Source organism: Martes martes, assembly GCF_963455335.1.
Source record: "Martes martes genome assembly, chromosome: 11".
In the NCBI taxonomy this organism is placed as follows: domain Eukaryota; kingdom Metazoa; phylum Chordata; class Mammalia; order Carnivora; family Mustelidae; genus Martes; species Martes martes.
Genome location: NC_137899.1, coordinates 59,537,737 through 59,563,740, shown reverse-complemented (window position 1 = coordinate 59,563,740; position 26,004 = coordinate 59,537,737). Strand labels below are relative to the sequence as shown.

Here is a 26,004-nt window from a genome sequence, read left to right as displayed (position 1 = left end):
CAGATGAATTAAGATGTGATGTTAAAAAATTATTTTCCTATATTAAGCATATAATATCCTACTTATTCTTGGGAGGGGATCTTTGGCTGGCTTGTTTTCCAACCTCACTTTCCATTGAAAGTATTTTCATCTCTATAATGTACAATTATTATAGTTACTCAACCCAAGTTATCACTGGGTTTCTTTAAAAAAAAAAGGCATCTAAATATATTAAAAAATGAGAAAAAATTACCAAATAGGTTTATCTCTACATTAAAGTATTACTAGAAGGAAGATAGAAACAATAGAGTAGGAAAAGCCTCTGGTGATTTGAAACACACTTCAGTTGTCTCTCATAAATTTAAGATTAAGTGTCATATATGGGTGATAAAAGTGGCATAGGCTAGTTTTTATATACTCATTATTCACTTAGTTTGTCTTTTTCAATTAAAGCCAAGTCTATCTTTTTCATTCCACTGAGTTTACATTTCTTTTTCAATCACATACTGAACACATTACAATAGATGCTACCTAACAGTGAATATAGTGTAAATCTCAGACTAATGTGTTATTCACTGTGGCTTCTTTGAAAATGCGTGGTAAAAATACTTTGATTATTATAAGGTGTTATTTATCAAGAGTAATCTTTTAGAGGGGAAACATGTTCATCTGTATTCTTCAACAGCCCAGTTTTCTATCAAAATAAATCATGGAGCCTCCAAAGCCAATTTTGAAAATTTTGTCAGATGATTGAATTGTAAGACTCAGGACTGTTTCCCTTATTGTACTGTGAGAACTCCTTGTGCTTGTTCATGTCTCTCCCATGTTTAGAAAATCCACAGTTCAACCATAACCTGTAAAAGTGCTATATAATCAAGGAAAGACATTGATTAGAGAATCAATAACTTTTCACTTAGCCATTTTCCAACTTTGGGCATTGGTTTTATTGATCTACATGTGCCCAGTTTAATTGATTTTCATGTTTTTACCAGTAGGTATTTGGTCAGACTGTACCCCCCTTTTAACAGAAAACATCAGCTTATTTTTTCTTTTGTTCTGATGTCAGCTTAAAGTTTGGCTGGGATTCTTACCATATTAAGTTTTGTAATAGTACCTTAGTGAATACATAGTAAAACCTGGCCCAATTCATAAAGTAAGGAGGGTGTGGAATTCAGTAAGTAAAGCCATTTGGGGGTGAGGTGTGATTGGTTTTACACTTACATTATTGACCTGGAGCTGAGCAAATGGTAGTGGATTCAGTCCAATTCTTGGCCCTCTCTCCTGTACAAGTCAGGCCATCACAGAGGCTGTGTGTGTGTGTGTGTGTGTGTGTGTGTGTATGCAGGCAAGCCTTCTCAAGGTGGTATTGGGTGGTTGGGAGAAGAGGCAGAAGACATCATCAGGTGCTACCTTTGTGACTGATTTCCAAGCTCCCAGGAAGTCCTATTCCAGGCTGCTTGCTGGTCAAGCATGGTGAGGGCAAGCGGCCAAACCTCAGCTTTCTTCAAGAGTGGGAACCTAGGTACTGAGCTTTGAAAGGGTGGCAGTTTATTTTTTTGTTTGCCAGAATTTAAAAACTGTTTTAACCTTTTGTGGTTTCAAGTTTTTCACTGTGTGATCCATATGGAAGGTGGTAGAAAGCAGTTAGCATCTCTCGCTCTCTCTATTAGATACCTGTCCTAGCCACTCGGACTATAGGGCAAGATGTGGGAGGTAGGCAGTTTTTCTGGGGGTCCATACCTCTAGAAAAAGAGAAAAAAAGAGGAAATTAGAATGCCATTCCATGGTTTGGTGTGTGCTGTGTTTGCCTCTTAGGGGTTGTGCTGGCTTTTGAGAGGTTTCCAACTTAAACTGCTTGAGATTGTTGAGCCAAGACATGATGTCATCTTTTAATTTTGTTTTTAGACCTTAACAGTTATCTACAGAGCAGTTGTAAGTCTGATCTTCTGAGGGCCCTCTCCCCCATATCTTTACAGTTGTACCGGGAGATAAGGTTTATTCTTGGCAGTGTTAAGGTGTAAAAGGACGAAAAATCACCACCACATTTACAGTCTCTGGGATAACTTTTTCCTTGGTGATGACTCGGGGGCAGAGACTGATGGAGACGAGCCTAATTCTGGGGTTAAATGCCAGCAGCGCTGACCCGCAGTCTGCGTGGCTGCGGGCGGGGTGGTGGTGGGGGTTAGACCTGCAGCATTGGGGCTCCCTGGAACTGTGCTTTCTCGGCGCGGGCCGGGCGGGTCCCCAAGCTTGGATGAGTGCGTGCGTGACTTGAGACGCTTCCCTTTGAGGAAGAGGAATTCTGACTCGCCAGACAGAGAGGCTAGGGAGGAGGCAGGCTGACCTTTTCTTACAATCAAATTACCACTGTTCCCCGAATTACAGGCAGTCTGGAGTCAGTGAAATCTACATATCAACCGAGGGACACGACCCCTAAAGGAAGGTAGAAGAGGGCTAACGCGCTTGCTAGTTTACGGTTTGCAGGGCTGCTCAGAGCACAATAAAAAGCTTCAAATCTCTTCCCCAACCAGTCAGAGGAGCGCTTGATTCGTCCAGGACTTTTATTGCCCGCTTTTGAAATATTACCCGGGCTCTGAGCTACAAAGCCGCAGATTCAGTTCCATTTGTCTGGCGAGGGCGCTGCCCCAAACCCGTGCTCCCTGCTCACAGCTCCTAGGACGGGAACCCCGGGGCTTTAACACTCCCAAGTGTCGAGTGTTCGAGGACCGCGGAGCGGAAGTGTCTCCCAGGAAAGCCCGGAGTAACATCTGAGCGCTAGCCCAGTCTTTGCGCTGGGCGAGCAGTGTCCCTGCTTTGCGCAGGGACGCGGCGGAAGGGTCCCTCGCGCAGTCAGAGGGTGTCGGTGCCTGGGAGAGGCTGGTTTTGTTCAATTCGAAAATAAATGGGCACAGTGTGGATTTTAAGAAATAGCCCAGATATCAAAAACTTCAAAACCGACGGAATCTGTGGGCACCAACAAACTAAGATTTCAGGAATCAATTCCACTTTCAAGTTCCTAACTTATTTGTTAAATAAGAGAAAAAACACAAGAAAACAGCAAAAACGGTTTGCACTCTTCTTCTTTCCTTAGGAAGTAATTTATTTAAAAAAATCAGTGTTCATTAAATCTTTTTAGTTGCCTTAAACCCCTTTTCTGGGATTAGCTTAAGAATAAATACGTCAAGATTACTCTAAAACTATAGATATTTTCCCTTGCCAGATCTCGGAATCTTCTCCCCCTCAACCAACAAACAACACGGTTCTTCTAGCAGTCTCACACTCTTTCAACAAGCATTTCCTCATAAAATAGCATGGGTCAGAATTTTAAAAATATTTTTTGGGAGTGTTAGGAAACCCTGTATAGAGCATTGCAGCTTTTTCTGTTTTCTGAGTTTTTATAGAACTGAAACGACCTTTTAAAGAAATAACTCTTGGGCTGTAATTCCTTCTGCTATTGCTTCCGGAGATAGAAAATAGATCCCGTTTGTTTAAATTTGGATTGTGTAATAAAAATGTAAAATAGGCAATTAAATACTTGTGGGTGAGGGAATTAAAGACAGACTCTGAGTGAAAGTAACATTAAGCAGACTATTCTCCAGTTTTTGTGCCAGAGACTCTTCCAAGTATTGAGTCCGGTTGGATGAAAGAATCAGCAGTAGACGTGCTACTTCTTCCCTTATTCCACTTTTTGAGTAGGTGTACTGTCACCATCTCAGACAAGCCAGTGATCTCCATTTCAGCTAATGTCTGAATGTCCAAAGGTTGCTTGTTTCCCTGGGTACAAAATTTAAAGAGTTTAAAGGAGAGTGCTTGTGTATGTGTGTGTGTGCGCGCGTGTGTGTGTGTTTAAATAAGTTTCATTATTTTGAACTCACTTTAGAAGTCTGGCTCTAATTTGCACTGGTTATGGATTATGTCTTATATTCTCCTCTTCAAAATATGGACACCTTAAGTAAAGAGAAGCTGTGGCATTTTGCTTTCATTTCGTTTTGATATTTACTTGTAATATTAGTCAGTAATGGACTTCAAACCAGAAAGCTATTTAAAAAAATTATTCCAAGATTAAATTTTAATTCTTTCACTTGTCATATTGATTTAGTGAAAAATGATCATTATACATTTATTATGAATGTTTGGGATAACAGTTTAATCACCTTTGCTTATTGGATCAAGATACTATTGTAACGAAGAATTTAAAATCGATTACAACATTCTATCTCAAATACTGGGTTTTAAATTGTCAATTATAAGTACAGTTGAAAGACTATTGTAGTGCTTTGAATTAATTACATATACTATTATATGCTTTGATACTGTCTTTTTATCAGTGTGAGTTAGGGGACAAAGTAGTTAAATAAAAAGAAAGTAAAACATACATACATCTCTTCAATATGAAATATGGATGGTTTGCACTCATACCTACTTTAAAATTTTTTATGGTATCCTTTATATTAGATATCTCAAAGTAAGATTTGAACATCTGAATATAAAATTAATTTAAAGTTGCACAATGGTTCATGAACAATATGAATGGGGCTATTATAAAGTCAAACCAGTAAAGACTAGTTGGAATTTTGTACTAGAAAGAACTGGAAAGCAGAATAATTTGCAAGTTTATTAAATTTTAAGTGGAAATGTTATATGAAACCATGGAAATCTTATTTCTTGGTTAGTATATTTTTAAATAGTGGATGAATCTACTTTTGCCACTTATTCCTTTATTTAAAGAAATATGTCCAGTTGGTAGTATCCAGGCAGAAAGCAAGAACACACAAAACCACATAGCAGACTATCTTTTTTTTTTTTTTTTTTTTGAAGGTGGCTGGTAGAATGGATGGGGCAGGTAGGAAGGAAGAGGGTTTGATTTGGAATCTTGGCTAGAAGAAGGGATTTATTTTTTCCTTTAAAACATTAAATACTGCACATTACCTGAAAATGGATTACAGTGGAAAAAACAGGCCCTTGCTAGAGACATTAGCTTATATTGATATAATATTGTGAGTGACCCGTTTATACAGGAGCTTACAAAATACTACAAAATGATAGTAACACATGCATAAAAGCTCTGTGCTTGCTTTTATATGAGAGAATTTGTTTTATGGGGCACCATAGTTTATTAAAACTTGTGAGCTTCTCTTTGGTTTAATGATGCCAAACATCCAAATAGCATTTGCTGTGCTAAGCATAAGTAGAGCATACAAATTTTATTAGCTAAGTGGTGAACAGATTTGTCCAACTTAGTATTTGAAACATATTTCAACTGTTATGCTTTGGATTGATAAATAACTGTAACAAATTGTACAGATATTAACACTTATGGGTAGAAACAATCATTGTCTTATTTGTCTTCACAAAAAATGATTCTTTCCTATAATTTGTATCCTGTTTCTTATATTTCATGGTTTAGATGTTGAAACATTTGTGGCAGACACACTGAGAGGAGAAAATTTATCCAAGAAAGCAAAGGAAAAGAGAGAATCCCTTATTAAGAAGATAAAAGATGTAAAGTCTATGTAAGTCACTTACTTGCTGTTTTTTATTTCTTACTTAGAAGCAGCTTTGTAGTTAACATTTTAATAAAGAATTATCTTGGAATTATCTTTCTTTATGTCCTAATTGAATTGGTGTTAAATATTTTATTTTATTTTATTTTTTTATTTTTTTATTTTTTTAAATTTATTTATTTGTTAGAGAGAGAGTGAGTGAGCACAGGCAGACAGAGTGGTAGGCAGAGGCAGAGGGAGAAGCAGGCTCCCCGCTGAGCAAGGAGCCCGATATGGGACTCGATCCCAGGACGCTGGGATCATGACCGGAGCCGAAGGCAGCCGCTTAACCAACTGAGCCACCCAGGCGTCCCGGTGTTAAATATTTTAAAGGACAAAATATATGTCCTCTATGGTAGCTTTTAAAATCTGACACACTTATCATAAAATTATCTTTTTTTAAGGTTCTTGATTATTATATATTTTTTCTAAGCATTCTAGTAAAATCCAACTGTTTATTTTAATTATTGAAGATATATTTGGTTTAAATAATAGGACAAAGGTAGGTTGAGAATTTTAATATAAATACCTCTAGATATGGAAATGAATAAATATAATGTATATCATGGATACTAAAGATTTAATTCTACAACTGTATCTTGGGTCTTTATACTTTTGTTATAAATCCATAAGGCTTTTGGAATTGTCATTTCAGGATAGGAAGTACTTTTTTCTCTAAACGTGTCTTTATGATACATATTTTAAAATAGGTGTGAATTATTGCCAATGAATAAACCTTGTTTCGATTTGTCAACCCTCATTTTAAAATATAATATTCTTGCTTTATTTTCCAGCTATCTTCAGGACTTTCAAGACAAAGGTAAATTCTTAAGTTTGTCCACCTTGAAATTTTTTATCCTTGTGGAGATGTTCAGTAGGGTAATGTAAAACATACTGAAATTTGATAGTTGGGATCAAAATTTAAATTTCCATATTGTATACTTAGACTTTCAACATGAGAGTACTAGCTCCCCCTGCTGAGAAAAAAATTAAAAAGCATATCCAGAATCTAGTCTGCACAGCCTCCTGATGCAGAAATCTTATGTATTTAATATTCTTAGGTGCTTTAATGTTTTTTCACATTGTGGCAGAACTTTGTTAAGAGAAGTATGAACTTGCAGGTACACATGGAATAATTTGGTAGAGAAGAGGTGAGACACTAAGCTAACACCATTTAACCCAGCAGAGATGATTTTATAGCTGTGATGGGATCAGGAGGGCCTGTGGCTCCCTGCTCATAGGTAATGTTTTCAAAGAGTGATTGTCTTAAAACAGTATCAGTTTTTGTTTGAAAGGATGAGTATAATCTTTTTCAAATGCTTGTTTTTATTATTGTGATTCTTTTAGTATGAATAAATGTGTGCTATAGAAATTTTCAGAGAAGGGGTTGAACTTAATTTTTTCACAGTATGTGGGAGTGCTGGTAACCTGATTGACTTCCTTTAGATTTGGGGGATGGTTGCTTAACATAGTGAAAACCAGATCAGGAAGGGCATAGGAAGTTCCTACTCCTTCATGTCTTCAGTTCTATGAGGTAAACTGGGTATGGCCCTCACTTCTGGGATGCTTATTCATAGGTCATGACCTGGAGCCTGTGGATGCTGGGATGAGGGTCACAACATGAGGTCAGCTAACCAATGGGGAGTTAGGATCTGGGTTTGGGGAAAAACAGTATGGCATCTTCTAACTGGGGTTAACAGATACCACCGAGTAATTCCTATCTCTACCGACTGATAAGTGAGAAAGTAATGACAGTTTCCATAAACGAAGTACTTCACCAGGCAGACCTAAATCCAAACAGTTATAAGGAAGCCATAGTTTCTTTTTGCATTAAATCATCAAGATCGTTGTGATTGGAGGGAATGAGATTTTTTTTTTCATATGGAAAATTTTAACACTATCAAATAAAGAGAAGAGCAGGAAACTCTTCTTCCCCACAAATACCCACTTCTTTGTACTTGACGTCCAGTCCTGAACTGTGGGTTTAATCATACTGCATTTTGCTTAGTTGAATGTAGAAATAATGAGTTTATGTGTTCTTATTGTAACATTTATACAGTGCACTGTTCATAGAGGAATACTAGATTTCAGGTTCTGTCTTAAAAGACATACTCTGTTCCAGTGATAATTTATCAAACTCTCATTGTGACTTAATTACTTGTACATTAAAATTTTTTATGCTAAGAAAGTGTAATAATGAAGTCATTGTATAACTATATGATTCAATAGTTGGGTGGGAACTTTGCCTTTGGTATTCTGGTTTACGACTTGTTCGGATGGGTAGATATTAAAATTATTTTGCTGAGATACAGTCTTTGCCTCTAAAGAGAATGGAAATTGCTAGTATTTGATAGAAAGTGAAAAATGAGCCTAGAATAGGAGTTCAAACATCACAGAATTCAGATTCCGCATAACCATCTTTCTGGGAATAAGCCGTTTGTAGTTCACTACTCCTGTGTTGAGTTAACTAATCACCAAGAGTGACTGCTTAAAAGTGAGCCTACGTTTAAATTAGGTATATACCTTGGAGAAATAGGAGAAGCTGAATAATTTTGTGCCATTATACCCTCAAAATATATTCAGCTTTCTTCTAAAAAGAAAAAAAAAATTCCTGTAGTTAGGAGTAGCAAAGTTAGTACAGACTTCATAGTTAAAAGTAATCATTCAAGATACTCTTTTTTAAAAAAATAGGAAATTAGTAATGATCAGATCTCTACATTGAGTAAATTCACCTAAGTATGTTTTGATAGTGCTGCTTTTCTTTTTCTTCTTACATTTTCCCTTTGGGGTTTTGGGTTGTCTTCATCCAAGCAGACCTGGGCAGAAATCCTTTTGGCTGTTTTCCTGCTCTTTCTCTTTTTCTCCCTCCCTCTCTCTCTCCTGCTCAGGTCAATATGGGGTCACAATGAAGTAAACAGAGGATGTTTTCCTCCTTTTTACTTTTATATTCCTATTTCACCTATTTTATCTTTTTAAAATGGCAGTTAAATATGATTTTAATATCATTAATGGAAGAAAAGAGGACCAAGTGAAGCGTTAAGTAAAATGAATTAATTCAGTTAATTTCTAATTAGTGGATTAATTCTTTGTCTAATGTACATGGATGTTTATCATCCTTCCTTAATCCGTATCTCCTCCCTCCCCTTACACCGTAGGTACTACCCCATCATCCGGAGATTTAACAATATAGAATTTATAGTTTGTTGTTTTTCAGTTCTTAAAATGAGTTGAACTGATACAGTTGTTGAAACACCGAGCTGCACAGATCTTAGAGGATTTTAAAAAAGTATCCCCCCCCTTTTTTTTTTTTGGCGAGAACAGTTTGAACTTGTAGAAACTTATTTTATTACAGTAACTCCTAGATATTGAAGCTTGTTCATTAAGTTAGTTTTCTGTTTGCTGTTAATAATCATTTTCAGTTGCTGTCTGAAAATTTCCCTTTCATTTCTTTAATTTATTAAGGATTCTTGATTATATCTCCTTCTATACTCAAGTCTAGATCTGATAAACTGTGACTTTAGAATAAATTATCAATGGATTTTCTAAATTCCTTAATTTTACTTGTATATAGGAAAGATTTGAATCTAAGCAACTAGAACCTATCTTGTTTAGTCTGGTCCCTGTTACTTATTTGAAATTTTGCCCATTCTATCTAGAATAGAGAGCTTTTTTTTTTTTTTGGAAGATTTTATTTATTTATGTATTTGTGGAAGAGCGAGTGTGTGCATGAGCGAGGGGAAGGGTAGAAGGAGAGGGAGAGAGAATCTTTTCTGAAGATTTTATTTATTTATTTAGAAGGGGGTGGGTATGGGGCAGAGGCAGGGGGAGAAAGAGAATCTCAAGCTGACTCCAGGCTGAGCATGGAGTACAACTCAGGGCTTGATCTCATGACCTTTAGATCGTGACCTGAGCCAAAAATCAAGAGTCAGACACTTAACCGACTGAGCTACCCAGATGCCTCAGAGAGAGCTCCTTATATCCTTCAAATATTGTGCATGATGAGGTAATTATCCCTCGTTTCCTATTCTTGGTTGCAATATAGCCTAATAGTATTGAGTGTACTCCTGAATTTAGGCTTCATGCACTAAAATTAAGCTACTTTTAGAATTATTTTAGAATAATTACGGTTATTTTAGAATTTGTTACTGTCATATGACATGGTCATAAGTCCCTGAAACGTGACCTGAAGTAATTATTTTTCTAATGAAAATATATTACTAATTGAGTAAAGACTTACTGAGTATAAGACAGAATTTTCTAATATCCATTAGTTATATGATAAAAAGTTTTACTTGTATCTTGCCCTTAGTCTTTTTTTTTTTTACTCCAGTGTAATTTAGGTTTGATTAGTTTCTTTATAGAATGATTAAGATAATGTGAAGATACCCATGAATGACATATATGTCTACTGACATTCAATAAATAGTATGTTTATGTGTATTCTCAGATTCATCTTCACTTATCAAGAGGATTTAAGTAAATCTTGATTTACAATTCAGTTTTCAAATAATTTTTGAGGAAATTATAAATTGTTGAAAGAAGGACATATTAACACAAGACAAATATTTCAAGAGAATATTTTCAGATTTGTAAAATACTAGTGTCTATAGCTTAAAAATGTGACTATATTGTTTTCAGTTCCCTTTAGATGTCGTACCTAAAGAGCTCCCATTTTCTTCTTTAAAATATTTTCCATCTAATTAAAAAAATATGTAATCGATTTTGTCCTTGAGACTTCATTGATATTGTTAAATATACATAGATTTACTTAGTAGTTTCCTTTGACCTCATTTGTGTTACTAAGTTTATTAATGGACTAAAGTACTTTTTAAAAATAGCTGGACTGTTAGGTAAGAAGGGATTCATTTTAGTTTGTTCTGATGGAATCCTTAAGAGCACAGAAAAGTCAAAAGTTTGGATGATGTTTGATTTTGTTTCCTTTATCCTTTTAAATAGGGTATATGTTTGGTTGAAAGTTATCCCACCAATGAAATCCGAGCAAATAACTTGAACTTCCTCCCTGCCCCCCACCCATCTCTGGCCTTGTACAAATGTGTTAAGTATGTCTGAAATTATGGGGCCTATAGTAGTAGAAGTATATTTCAGAGGTAGTGCTTGAGAAATGATATCCTTATTTTAAAGCTCCGCCTCATGTATGCTTGCTGTTAAGCCTTCCGATTGCAGATGAATTATGAACAGAATCTCCTTTGTGGTGACCCAAATCCTTCAAAGTCTGAAGAATTAAACTACAGATTCCCGTAAGAAATGTCACATTAAATGCTTAATTCCGTCAATTTAGTTGTATGTTATTACTTGAGAAATTAATCTGGACAAGTGAATGGAGTAGAGAATTAGAAATTAATTTATTTTCCCTCAAGTCCTTTTTATCCTCAAGTTTGCCTTTCATGCTCTAAAGGGGGAATGACTATCACCTCAGTTTAAGGTGTATTATTTAGTTTAATGTTTACCCGATTGTGTTTCAGATGTGTTTGACAAAACAAGCAGTAAATAGGTTCCATCACCTTCCGCAGTGGTAGAGATCATGACTGTCAGCTGTTGGGGGCTTCATCTCCAGGCATTTAGGAAAATGTTAATTGATGATGAACAATATAATAAGGAAGGGATAATAGTGATTTGAACTCAACTATTATAAACTTAAAAATGTTTATCAGAGAAATATGCTGCTGTGGTAAGATTCAGCTTTGATTTTTGCCATGATATTTAAGTTGTCACTGAAATTACAGGAAGGGAAGTCTTGGATCATTGTCTTTTAGACTGTTAACTTTGTATCGTTAATTAAACTTTTAAAAGTTGTGGGATAAATCAAATGGTTTTCTAGGGAAACAAGAAACAGTATTAATGAGCAACAACCCCATAATTATCCTTGTGAGTACATAACAGGGACACATTCATGTCTTTTCTTTGCGCAATAACTTTTACAAAGAAGTATTTTTAAACTGATCATTAATTTTATGACCACAGAAATGAGATGCAAAATTTATGCTGTTGTCATTGGCACAGGCTCAAGGCACCACTGACATTATGTGTGATTGTAATAGAATGGCTGCCAACTAATGATTCTGTAGACATTTCATTTGAGCATGCTTTTCTTTTAGATGTCTGATTAGGCTGTAATGCTTTCAATTATGTCTGTAAATTGTATTGGATACGTTTACCTGATGCCCATTGTTGCTTTGGAGTTCAGTTTTCTATTACATAAACACAAGTTGAACATTTACCTTTTAATTTATAGAAGTCTTTGCAGGTATAGCTACAAATACTCAGCCCCTGGGGAGGAGGAAAAAAAAAAAAAAGCTTTGCACTACTCAACAGCGACCCCTGTGTTCAATTAAAGGTCCTTATAATACAGCTCTTTATTGGGTTGAAAAAAAAAAATTGGGAAGGAGGAAAAGGGATGGTTCATCCGTGGAACAGCAGTAAAATGAAGAAGACCATTTTGAAAAATGATGTGTCATTTCAACTTAATGTGAATTGAAAAGGGAATAACCCTATATAGATACCGCAGAGATTAAAAAAAAATTTTCTTTTACTTTCTGGGTTAATTCAAGGGAGCCTAAAAAAGGGGGAACAATAGGGGAGGGGGAAGAAGCCAGTAGCAGTATTTAATTTATTTTGTTTTAAATAAATATAAATTACCACATTAATTACAAAAAAACATTTGAAATGAGCTGTAGTACTTAGAATGGTAAGCTGAAGACGATTTCACTTAAATGATACAAATGTATTTTTCTTTAAAAACACAAAATCCAGAAGACTCTAACATGTTAGTAACCAATTTGTATCAAATATTCTTAGCTCATAAATATTATGTTTAGCTTTAATAATGATCTTTTTGCTGTGTGCATACATATATAAATATAGATTGGTGTGTGCATGTGTGTATGTGTATATACATGGATACACACATAAAAACATATAATGGATATTATCAAAAGATGAAAAATCCTGATTTTCAAAACTTCTTAACTTTTAATTTTTTTCTCTGTATTTCCACATGGAGCTTAATAGAGTTAAACCTGAGCATCTGAATCTTTTTCAAAATCATTTCCATGTGTTCGTTGGTTTTACTCTTATATTTTTATATTCATGGTAGTATAATATGCTAAGTGCCAAGTCAGGGCAATATATTTGAGGTATCCTGATACTTTTTTTTCCCACAGCAATATTTATTTTATAGTTCATGATATGAAATATCCTTAGCAAATCCATACCATAGCAATTCTTACTTTATTGAGAATGTAAGGACACTTCAGCAACTAAGAGCAATTGAGGATTTTGTGATCTTTACTACTGTATATCCTATGAGCTGTCATTCCATGTCTGAACATAGTTTTCCTAGCACTTAATGAGGTTCTCTCTTATCTCATATTTGACATCAGAGCATGCTGCTTTCCATAAGAGAAATACTGTAAGGGATCACTGAATGTTCCCAAAAGTATTTAAGTATTTTGAACATTTTAGTTTTCTTCTTCTTCTGTTTTAAAATATTTTATTTATTTGAGAGAGAGAGAGAGAGAGAGAGCCAGGAAGAGCATGAGTGGGGTGAGGGGCAAAGGGGGAAGCATTCTCCCCACTGAACAGGGAGCCCGATGCGATGTGGGGCTCGATCCCAGGACCCCGAGATCATGACCTGAGCCAAAGGCAGACGCTTAACCAACTGAGCCACCCAGGCGTCCTACTTTGAACATTTTAAAAGAAAAAGAAATTAAGATGTAAAGAATGAATAGTGTTTACATGTATTCCCTGGAGTTTTATTTGGGGAGGAAACATCCACATATGATATACCTGGCGGTAGAATCACCAAGGACGGTAAGATAGTTCTCTGTGCTCTGCTCTTACTGCCTTGATGGGAGATAGCCCTATCTTTTTCAGGATAAGGATGATGGATGCTGATGAAATGCCAAAATTATAAAGAAATAGAGCTGAGTATTGATTTTTCTTTATTATTTTGACAGTGTTTTGAAAGGGGCTTTTCCTCTACCAAAAATAATGGTAAAAAATAGGGTGCGATGTCAGAGGATACAGATTTTGTTTTGGAGAGAATGGTAGCTTTAATCTGGGTCTGCTCAGCAACCATGGTCTTAAAGTAATAGTGTAGGTTCTCTTAGATTCCCATGGAGGTTTTCATCCTGCTTTTTAGGTACTCCCTGAGGTAGCTGGTTTTCTCTTGAATTAACAGATAATTGATACAGTATTAAGGATACATTATTTTGAATTTTATTGAATTTTCTTTGGATGTGGTTGAATATGGTTGAAAAAATGAGTGCTTATATGTGACCAAGCTAGCAAATATCTGACACGCTCTTTTAAAAAAAATTATTCTAAATGAGTATGTGGAAAAAACCCAAACCACAATAAGATTTTATTGTGGGGATTAAATAACTTCAAACCAAGCAACCAACCAACCTAGGATTTGGAAATCATGTAAAAACTGGCTAGAACATTAAAAAAAAAATGACAACATATTACTGAATGAAAATTGAAGGTGTCAGGTTGTAAATCACTTTGTTTGAACTTAAAAGGGTTATATGAGTTTTAAAGTAGTTTTTCCCATGAAGGATTCCTGCTCTTGAAAATGTAACTGAGTATTTTTAATCTACTCTAATGTAACCCTGTGATGTTTCATGAAAACCTAAAATGTGCATGTGGCTTTGAATTATCAATTTCTCATCATAATTTTTCTAATTATTGAGTAGGTAAATGGAATCAATTTTTCATCATAATTTTTCAAATTATTGAGTAGGTAAATGGAATTAACTTGAATTACTTTCTCTGTTGTGCTTTCCTGTTTTTGTTGTTTTTTTTTTTTGTTTTTTTTTGTTATTATTTTGGTTCTTTTTCTTTTTTGTTTGTTTTACCCTGCTTCTACTTTTTTTGTATTCATCTTTGTAGAGACCATCATAATTTTGGAACGTGTATACTTTTGTATCAGAAATAAACAGTTGTCCACTGACTTCCAGAAACTATTTAAGTTACAGTAGATATAAATTAAAATAGGACCTGTTTTTACTCTGTTTTTCCATGACAGTGACTAGGTTTAAGAGTGAAATTTACCTCTCTTGACAAAGTAACATATTTTAAAGATGGCTGATCTATATAAAAGGCTTTTCTCCGATTCTTCTATAGGTGACGCAGAAGATGGGGAAGAATATGATGACCCTTTTGCGGGACCTCCAGACACTGTATCCCTAACCTCAGAAAGATATGATAAAGATGATGAAGCTCACTCTGAAGGTATGTGTTGTTTTGCCATTGAATATACCTCTAGATGTTCCAACACAAGACAATGCAATGCGTAGAGGTGGTCGTCTTGTCAGAAAACAGGAAATGTGGAGGCTTCAGTTAACTTACCTTTACCAGAACCTTTTAAGGAACAGAAGAGCTCTCTCTAGTGGTTTTCTTAAGTATGTAGTTCCTTCTTTTCCTAGGAAATTTTCTTGACTAGAATTTTTAAGAGAGTGTTTACATCACGGTGTGAATATTATTAGTGAGTTTGTTGGTTAATTTAATATTATCAGATTCTTGCTTAATTTTATTGTGCTGTTGAATGGCTTCTTGTATTATTTATTTTATAAATAATGAAAAAGATTTTTGATCTCTTTTTTTGAAAACATATAAAATGAGTTCATAAAATATTAAATTAATTATTCTTACATTGCCTTCTCACATTAAGACAGGTTTTCATCAAATGCTTCTTTTAATACAGATTCTCATTTTCCTGATTGTCACCTAAAGATAGCCTACATTATGCAGTAATATTATTTTTTTATAATGTTCCGTATTAATTGAATGAGTAATAAAGTCAATTGTTTATCTCTTTGTAATTTTTAAAAACTCGCCCAACTTATGAAACTTGCTTTTAGTGTAGCACGTGCTTTCTCTGTTCTAGCCAGTTGAGTGCATCTGCATCCTAGAGACCTTATAAGGGTGATATATGGTTATAAATTAAGAATGTGTATCGATAAATTAGCCATGCATATTAATTCGTGGCACTCAAAGTTTCACGGAGACACAGAAGTGAATAATGCCTTCTGCCACTGTATGATGATCAAACTGTGCAGTTCCATCTCTAAATACAATTGCTGAATGAAAATATGCTTCCTGCAACAGAGCACTCCACATTTTATGTTATCCAGATTATTCCCTTTGGAAACATAAATTGCTTTTATGAGGTATAAAATTATGTCTATTGCAGAACAGGGATAAGTCAAGTACATGCATAAGTGATAAACATTCTAACCACTGATTCAGAACAACACAATCTTTTTTTTATATTCAGAACTTTGTACAATGTGTAGCAATAATAATCATATCCATTTTATGTTGAATTTTATATTTTGGCAAACATTTAATTTCTATTTTTAAAGGAAGAGGTTTCTTTCTCTCAGATTCCCTATTTTTTTAAAAAGATGCACATTTCTCTTTGGTCATAGTTCTTGTCTGAAACAGAGTGTTACCCTTTTTAACCTGGTCTACAAAAGCATTTCTACTAGAAAATATTTTATAATTGATGAAATAATATTTTCAGGCAAAACAGTGAATTATTATTTGAGTTGAACTGTTTTTCAGACACATTACAATGATTTGTTTTGCTCCACTGTTAAGTGTTGGTAGATAGAAATGAGTAGGTGGGTATATGTATACATATACAGAGAATATTTATATGTAAGAGAATATACACACACACACACACAAAATGTTCATAGAGTATATATGCTCAGAGTTTAAAAAAATAGCATGAATAACTTGAAGTACAAGGGAGCATTATTTACATTCTTTAAGAAATTGTAACCTAAGAACTCCAACAATTAAATATCTATGAGAGCCAGTGTTTTGGTAGAAAAAGTGAGTTGTTATTAAATTATAATGCATTTATGTAATTATCATATTTTCTTTATTATGAGTAAATAACTTAATCATGTTTGCTTTCATAACCAAATATATAGGAAATACATTAATAGCAAGAAAAAGATTTATTGTTAAAAGATTACATAATCAGCATTTGAGTATTATTTAAAAACTTATATTTATGTATAGCATTAAGTTTTTTGGTTAAATATAGGTGCATTTTCATTAGTGTTGGTGTAAGCAGTTCTTAAGCAGATTGAAAATTTAACTTTTAGTATCACTCATTTTTGGTATATAAAAATACCATATATGATAGTTTTATTTTTTCTCCTAAGAATACTATAAATTAATTTTAAAACTACCACTTGGATTTTTAATTTCCGCTCTGAAATGTCATCTAGTCATATCAGTCTCTCTCCTTTCAACTTAGATTTGAAATGTGTTTTCTTTCCCTTGCCAAATAAATTTTCCTTCATTATGGGACCTCAGTCTAATGATATATTAATTATAAAAAGATAATGCATTTAACAATAAGTATAACTAAATTAGCTCAGGTCACCAAAAGGCCTTTTGTCAAATCAGATTGTTGTTTTGTCCTTTTGACTTTTACCTTATGGTAGGCACTAACAAAGTATCTGAACTTTGATGGATTATAAACTCTAAACATGATATGTATTTTTCATAATGCTAATGTAATTTTCAAGGTACTGAAAAGGTCAAACCTGCACATCTTTGTGTGCATTCTAAGTCTGTCTTTTCCTTTAATATTTCTTTTTCTCTGTTCCTCTGGTTCAAAAGTTCACTCAGTTCCCAAATGGCTACCTAATTTTCCAGTTATTCCCTCAAGCCATATGTGTTTTGGTTTCTTTATGGTTTATTAGGTACTGTAGGAAAGTAGCATAAGTTATATCTTCTAATGAAATTCAAGCACACTTCAGTGATGCTTCGACTTGATTGCTGGTAGCAATTAAATCACAGCCAAGGAGAATAATGCATAATCTCACAAGGTCCAGACACCCTATAGAAATTGGAGGAGGATGAAAACAGAAAACAAAAACAAAGTCTTCAAACCCTGCCAGACACACTGTTTCCAGCCTGCCTTTTTTTTTTTTTTATTGGCCAACTGCCTGATTGATAGCAAAATCATAACTTGCTGCATGCTAACAGGCAGAGTTCACTTGTAGGTTATTGTGAGCTGATAAAGGGTTAGATGGAGTTTTGATTTTCGCATTGGACCTTGGTACACCAGATTAATGGAATTTCAATGAGAGACTAGAGTAGCCACAGCTTTGTCAGAGAAACAGATGGAGACTCCATAGTCATGTCTACTCATTAATACTAGTTGCCTGAAAGGTGTGCTGCTTCTCTATACAAAAGAGTTGATATAATTGATTTTTGAGTGGTGCATCGAAAAAAAGTACCTTATTGATGACTAGAATTGTAACATGGATGGTGACAGGTTTTTGTATAGCTTGTAGCGTAAAAAATATTGTAGTTTGTAATTTTTTCTTCTCTCTTTGGAAGCGCTTTTTATTTTTATTTTTTGAGGGGAAATACATTTTAAGGCTATAGCAAAAGAGGAGAGAGTGACATGCTGAATTAGCTTTTAAGAAAAACAGTTAAGAATCTGTATTTTATTTATGCATAATTGCATGACTGCTGTTAGTTTCATTTTGTTGTGGTAATATTTATAAAAAACCATACTTACTGAAAATTTCTATTTTATTAACTTTGTGCCTTATTTTTTCTGGGAAATTTAAAACAAATCACAATGGTTTCCAGACTAGATCGCTGTTAGAAGTTTTATTGTATTGTGTGGCTGGATATATGGAAATGTTAATATAAATGGTGTGTGTCAGTAATCAGATAAAATTAGAGAAAATGAAACTCAAACCTTAAAGAAGACTATCCCTTATTGTGCGTATGTTAGAATGCTTGCTTGGGCACTAAGGTGGGAGAGGCAGGGTAGCCTTTAGACACTATATAATGACTTGCGTTTCCATTTTTCTATTCTGAAACCATTTTTCATTCATTTTTGTCATTTGTGAAAGAAGGTTTCTAACCACGTAGCATTGTGGGAAGTCCCTGAGGTAAGGTGAACAGATTCGATGAGCTAGAAGACATATATCGGCTCTACCCGTCGATGATAGGTCGAAGAATCCCAGTGGACATTTGTTACAAATCTGATTCAGTCCTAAACCATAATCACTTTGTGGATAAGAATCTGGAACCTCTAGGGTGTGAATATAGGAAGGCTAAAATGAAGCTGAAGATATAACACAGTCATTTATTGTCCTGGTATCTTCCTAACTAAAAATTCCCAAGTATAGGTTCCTGAAGACTGTAGGCATTGCAAGGATGTAGGTTCATATGAAAAAAATCTTGGTTTAGAAATGGAACTATTTTTTTAAAGCTGAGGATTAAGGAAAAGGACTAAGCTGTCTTGATTATAATTTATAAGAGTAAATAATGATTTTTTTCTTTTCTGGTGTATCTTTCTTTAAGAAAGTCTAGAATATGAAAATTGAGATTCAAAAAACATACAGATCACTTATTTCAGAGGATTGCTTTAAAAAAGATTATCTCTGGGATGCCTGTAAATAATGAGCTCTCACAATGCATCTAAAACAAGCTTAGATATAAAAAACAAGCTTAGATATAAATCCATCGATGTGCACACACATACATTTAATGTGTAAATTTGTACACATTGCACACCAAACTTTTGAGGAAGATATCTTTTTGTGTAAAATTAGGTTTAGCACTAATCTGTTCTTGTAAAAGCCACACAATAGATGCTTTACTTTTCTCTGGATTCTAGTAGAATATGAAACATTGTTTAAAACCAGGGGAAAAAAGGTTCCTTCAATAACTTACCATTTAGGGTAAGGATTTTTCCTACCATAGTGTCATGTGATTTTTGATACTTAAACTCATATTTTAAAATTTTATTCTGAGAATTGAGACTCGTTTGCACACCTCTTGGTGTTTATGACATACGTTAGTGTTGCACTTGAGGGGTTTTTTTTAACCTTTTGTTATTTCAACATACCAGTTTCTACCTTGTGTGTATTATAGCAATATAAGAAAGATGATTACTTTAGTCCTTCTGTAATGTATATAGCAAGTTTCAAGTATTTTGGTAGAAGCGCGGGGTTATAATTTGGGGTAATAATAAAAAGGAGGAAACATTTTCAACGTTCAAGATAATATACTGTGTGATTGGAAACATAAAGTACGCTGATGTGAAATACTTTCATGATACAAAGGTACATATGAGTAAATAAAAACAGATAATTATTGAGAATCACCTAAGTTTTATGCCATTGAATGGGAAAATACCTCAAAATAGAACAGTGGAGGCCAATAAGACTATAACAAAGTGGACTAGATAAGAAAGATCAGAAAGTTAATAATACCCAGCATTGGGGTGCCTGGGTGGCTTAGTGGGTTAAGCCTCTGCCTTCGTCTCAGGTCATGATCTCAAGGTCCTGGGATCGAGCCCAGGTCCTGCTTCGCCCCCACCCCCCTGCCTGCTGCTCTGCCTATTTGTGATCTCTCTCTCTGTCAAATAAATAAATAAAGTCTTTAAAAAAAATACTCAGCATTATGCAAAGTAATGCATCTTTAATACAGTAAATGAGCAGTTGTTTACACAATCCATGAGGAAGGGGAATTCAAAGATGACTAAAACAAAGTTCCTGTTTTCAAGAGACATAATCTAGCTGGAAGGAGAAGACAATCACCTAAAATAAGGTAATTAGCAATCTAAGTTTCTAGTAAGGCAGATTCCAAAAATAGTAACTAGGATGTGTTACACTGTTCAGTTGATTCGGTCTGTACCTAGGCAAAAAACTGGCTTCGTTGGTTTTCCTCTCTAATCTGTTGACTGAGTCAGTCATAGGTTTTCGCATTATATTGAATTAACCAAAGCATAAACTTTATGCCTATATTCTGAGAGGTTGTGGAGTCAGTTGTGGAGCGGGGGATGGGGAGGCATTTATTTAAGTGATTTTTACATGGTTCCTGAAGTTTTCTGGAGAGAGAGTGGGAAAAGGTGCTGAAAAGAACATTTGGAGTCGAAGTCCAAAAACCGGGTTTTCATCAGTAACTGCGTGTTTATAAGGGCAATGCTTTAACCCAAGGAAGTATGGGCCCCACTCACAGACCTTCAGGTGTCAGCGCCAGGGCGGGGGGGTAAAGGTGTTTTTGGCTCTCGCAGAGCACCGTATTTCCTAAGACTTAGGCACGCAACTGGCTTTTCTTCCTTGCTGTCTTTGAGTTTGGAGAAGTTGCAATATATGGCTTCCTGTTTTCAGTTGTTTCTCCTGTTCATAGCCTGAGCTAAAGGGTGAATTTAGAGTTTAGAAATCGAAAAGCAAAGGTTCTTCAAGACAGTGGACTGACAGGAGTACCGGCTGGCTTAGTTGGTAGAACATATGACTCTTGATCCTGGGGTTGTAAGTTTGAGCCCCACAGTGGGTATAGAGAAAACTTAAAAATAAAGTCTTAAGAAAAAAGAAAAAAGACAGTGGACTGATGAATTTTATTTCAGAGGAAGGCATGCCAGCCTGCATAGGATTCTAAAGGATTCTAAAGGATTCTACTTCTTTCTTCCTTAGAGGTGACTGTGCTGGTGGCCGGGGTAGCATCTTTAAGGAAGAAATACATTAATATTTATTGAGAAATTTGTCTGACTCTGAACTAGTTTCTTTCATGCATATTCCTTTAATGGGCTCAGAAAGACCCTGTGTGGGAGACATTTTCCCTATTTTGTTGTAGAAATGGAGACTCAGTAAGGTTTTGGTCTCTTGGCCAGAACATCCAACTCTTAAGTAGCAAACTTCAATTTCTTGGATCCCTCTGTGCCATGCTGCTTAAAGAATTAGACGAGTTTTTCCTTCTCATTACACGAGACATGCATATGGTTGAAAAAGAACAGAAGGATATGCAATAAAAGTAAAAGCCTTCTTGTTCACCCCACCCTAACCTGTCAATTCCCCAAGTAGCCATATGTCCCAGTGTCTTCTGTAGTTACCATAATAATGGTGGATGTTGTGCTTCTGCAGACTAATATAAAAGTATACTCATTTGCTCAACCTTAAGCAGTATCTGTTGATTCCCTTCATGCCAATGAGTCTTCAAACCTCCTCTCCCACTTCTGCCTCCTGGTTTTTCATTTTATTTTTAGTTTTTATTGTGTTTGCTTTTGACTCAACTAATTTGTATTTTGCAAAAGGTTTGTGCCAAACTCCAACAGTACCTATTGACTCTTTGTTATAAAACGTGAGGAAATTTGTGCCCCTAGCCTTTCTTCCATCGCTCTTCTCCTTCTTCAATTCCAGTTTTCATAATTAAATTATTTTTGCATCGTTAAAGTCTGTAACATTTGTATTTGATTCTCTGAGTTGATTGTGCTTTGTCTAGGAGTTAGGCTTTAAACTTTGGTCCTTTTCCTTCCTGCTAATGGTTTTCCTCAAATGTCTGGAAGCCTTGGTTATTGCTTTGTTTCTGAGTGAAGGATCCAGTCAAATAGTTTAGGTAGCTTGTGGGTGGTGCCTTTGCTTTTGCATGTCTATTATCCTAATACTTTCAAGAGGCTGTTTGTCCTAAAGCATTTTCACAACTGACCTGCTGAAATCATTCCTTGGGGAAAAAGTCTGTTCCCAGTCTACAGGTCGAAGGTAGTCCAGAAAGTGTCAGTCAAATCTTAGATATTCATTAGAGTGAATGCTAGCTTTCTAGAAGAATCTAGATGCTATAAGCAGGGGAAAGGAACTGTCCCTTTCCATAAAAAAAATTTTAGTTTTATTATAATATAAATATAAACATATTTTTATATATTTATTATATATAAATATATTTATATAAAATTTTTATATAAATATATTATATAAAAACTTTTATATATTTATATATAAACTTATAATTTAATATATTTAATAACTTATGATTTAATACTAAATACTAATAATTTATAACAATAAACCATTTGTAAGTTTATAAGTTAATAAGTTTGTAAGTTAATAATAAATATTATACATTTATATGTATGAAATATGTAACATATTTATATATATAAAATATACTATTATATCTAGTATTTGGAAACTTCGTCAGCTTTGTTCAAACACAGAAATGTGTGGCTTTGACACCAAATACCCTAGGAGGTCAGAAAAGGAAGAAGCGATTGCAGACTGGTCTCCATGAATGTTTTATGGAAAAAATTAGAATTTGAATCAGAACTTAACAAGGGTAGGTAAAGTTTTAATTGGTAAAGAATGGAGGGGAGAATGCTTTTCAGATAAGCTGAGAAAGTGGAGACAATAGGAAACGGGGCTGGAAATTAGTGTCCTTTGAGGAACTGTGCAAAGACCAACGTGGCTTAGAGAGATTGAAGGGGATTGGGAGATGTGGATGCACAAAGGAAGCACGTAGCAAGCCCCGGTTTTCACCTCAGGTCCTAATATGGCCACTAAACGAGTTACTCTGGCTAAGGCCCTATCTTTGTGAATTTGTTTTTATTTCTTCACAGAGAATCCCATTATTTTAGGCAAGGGAGAATTAATTATTGAGGACTTTAAATGGCGTCATGAGGAGTTGAATTGGTAAGCAAAAGGAATATCCATTTTAAGCTTTTTGAGCAATGGAATATTAACAACAGACCATATTTTAGAAGCATGTAGCTAGTTGTGGGATATAGATGGATTGAAAGGGATGAAAACCTGTAGACTATGAAGGAAGAGGCTATTCCATTAAGCCAGATGTGAACTGAACAGAGACTAGACAAGGATAGTGAAACTGGAAAGGAAAAGATAAATCTGAGGGAGAACAGACAGGACATGGTAAGTGGATATGTGCAGAATTTTAAAAAGAGAGAAGCCAAAGGTAATTACAAAATTCTAAATTGGATGACTTAAGGAATTGACTGAGAACAGGGTGGGAGGAAATTGTAAATGTTGGTAAGTTTGGGTCTGAACATTTGAGTTTGAGGTAACAGTGAACATCTAGTCTGCCTGGTAATTATCCAGATATATGGGGATAGAGCTTAAGTGAGCCTTCTCTTGGCCTTCTCTTTCCAGTTTCATTCTTTTGGGGGGCAGATAAAGGATGAGATATAACCCAGTCAACCTAAAAATGCAGCACAGTGGTTGAGAACAGCTTCTGTCATCATACTGTCTGGGTTAAAGTACTGGCCTTGTTATTCATCTCTGTGACCTCCAGCAAAGTTGTTTGACCTATTTGAGTTTCCTCATCTAAGAAACTGAGCATAGTAACCACCCATGTCCTATGGCTGTTCAGAGGATTAAGGAGGATAAGCCTACACAGAGCTTGGAACACTTCCTGGCCCATAGTAAGGACATGTTAAATGCAAGGTATTATAGCTGTCCAGCCTGTGTATCTAAGGATTGCCTTGGATAAATGTTTCTTTTTGTGTTTGACACAGTTGTGTGCCTGAGGTGTTGTCTATCTTTTGTATTGTTTAACTCATACATTTTACTGGATTTTGTAGGATTTGCTGTTGGAAGTTTTAGAGATTCATAGTAAATGATCATTTTTTGAATTGAGTACTCTGTGTAAACAGTTACTAGTTTAGTTTTCTGTAATAAATGGATCATGCCTTTGCTGGGAACCATTCTACCTCTCTGTGCCACAGCTTTTCTCCATTGAGCAGATAATGAGAATATGAGAATAAAGAAATATTACGCTTGGGAAAGTTTTGTAGATAGGCACCTGTAGCCTATGGAGGGAGTCACTCATTTTATACATGAACTCAATAGTAAGTGACTAAAAAACTTGCAAACTCTTGAGAATATTTGAATAAATTTGAACTATATTGGAAGATTTATAAAGCTATACCTGGAAAAAAACAGTGGGGAAAAAAGTGGCCTGAAATTATTAGGAAACAAGTGTTATTAGGAAATTAAATTATTAGGAAAAAACAGTGGGGAAAAATGTAGCGTGAAATTATTAGGAAACAAGTGTACCAATCATTATCTCATTATTCTTATTTCAGAGTCGAATGGTATATGGTTAAAGACCATACATGTCCAAATAGAAAGCGTAGTACACACAACTCATATAAGGCTGCAAATTCACTAAGAACAAATAAATGCTCTATTAATAAATAGACACAGAGTGGATTAAGGCAAAAATTGTTTTTTTAAATTTTTACAAAGATTATACAGTCTTTGGTATCTGCTTATCAGCATTTTTTTCAAAATTGAAAGTGAATTTCAGGGTCCTTACTTCAGTACTTCAAGGAAAATGGGATACAAATGCTGTAGATTTAAAAATAATACAGATACTGGGGCGCTTGGGTGGCTCAGTTAGTTAAGTGTCTTCCTTCAGCTCAGGTCATGATCCCAGGGTCCTGGGATGGAGCTGTGTCAGGCTCCCTGCTCAGCAGAGAGCCTGTTTCTCCCTCTCTCTTTGCTGCTCCCTCTGCTTGTGCCCTCTCACTCGCTCTGTCAAATAAATAGATAAAATCCTTAAAAAAATAACATAGAGGGGTGTCTGGGTGGCTTAGTGGACTAAGCTTCTGCCTTCAGCTCTGATAATGATCCTAGGGTCTTGGGATCGAGCCCCGCGTTGGGCTCTCTGCTCAGCAGGGAGCCTGCTTCCCCCTCTCTCTCTGCCTGCCTCTCTGCCTACTTGTGATCTCTGTATGTCAAATAAATAAAATCTTAAAAAAATAATATAGATACTATTAAAGAAAATGTCTCTGTAAGAAGGGTATAAGAATCAACTTGAGTACATTATTTTTTTGAGGGGCTTTTTGCGTATGTATGAGTAGTACCTTGCAACACAGAATCGTAGGTGAGATTGAATCAATTTCTTTATTAATCCTCCTAAAATTATGCCTTTTGAGAAGATACATGATTATTAAATTCAAAGGGATGACTGATTTTATAGAGTCCATCAGCAAGTTTTGGGGCAGAATCTAGGATTCTTACAGTATTCTGTTTTTAAAAAAGTAATATTATTGAGCTATAATTAACATAACCATAGAATTTACCCATTAAAGTATACAATTCAGTAGTTTTAAATAAGTTCACAGAGCTGTGCAAGGATCACTCCAATCAATTTTAGAAAATTTTCATTGTCACAAAAGAGAAACCCTATTTCTAAGCAGATACTCCCCATTTACCCCTACTTCCCCCATGCCCATGGGCCTAAGCAACCATGAATCTACTTTCTGTATGTGTAGATTTGCCTAATCTAGACATTTATTTAAATGGACACACAAAATATGTGGCCTTCTGTGTCTGGCTTCTTTTACTTAGTATGATGTTTTTGAAGTTCATCTGTATGGTAGTTCCTGTCAGTACTTCACTCCCTTTTATAGCCTGATAATACTTTGGTGGTATGGATATATCATATTTTGTCTGTCCATTCATCAGTTGATAGAGTTTCGAGTTTCTTTTTTTGGCTATCATTAATAATACTGCTATGAACATGTGTGTAAGTTTTTATGTGAATGAATAGGTTTTCATTTCTCCTGGGCATATACTTAGGGGTGGAATTGCTGGGTCCTGTGGTACCATAAAGTTTCACTTTTTGAGGTATTGTCAAACTGTTTACCAGAGTGTTATACCATCTTGCGTGTCTG

General features: G+C 35.0%; 1 protein-coding gene across 2 annotated transcripts in view; it reads left to right on the top strand.

The window, feature by feature from the left end:
• SKAP2 (src kinase associated phosphoprotein 2) overlaps positions 1–26,004 on the top strand; it is a 171,441-nt gene that overhangs the window by 4,639 nt on the left and 140,798 nt on the right. For both annotated transcript variants that reach the window (XM_080818192.1, XM_080818193.1), the window contains exons 2-4: positions 5,387–5,492; positions 6,317–6,342; positions 14,670–14,777. In XM_080818192.1, the coding sequence (XP_080674318.1) occupies positions 5,387–5,492; positions 6,317–6,342; positions 14,670–14,777 (240 nt within the window). The remainder of the gene's footprint in view (positions 1–5,386; positions 5,493–6,316; positions 6,343–14,669; positions 14,778–26,004) is intronic.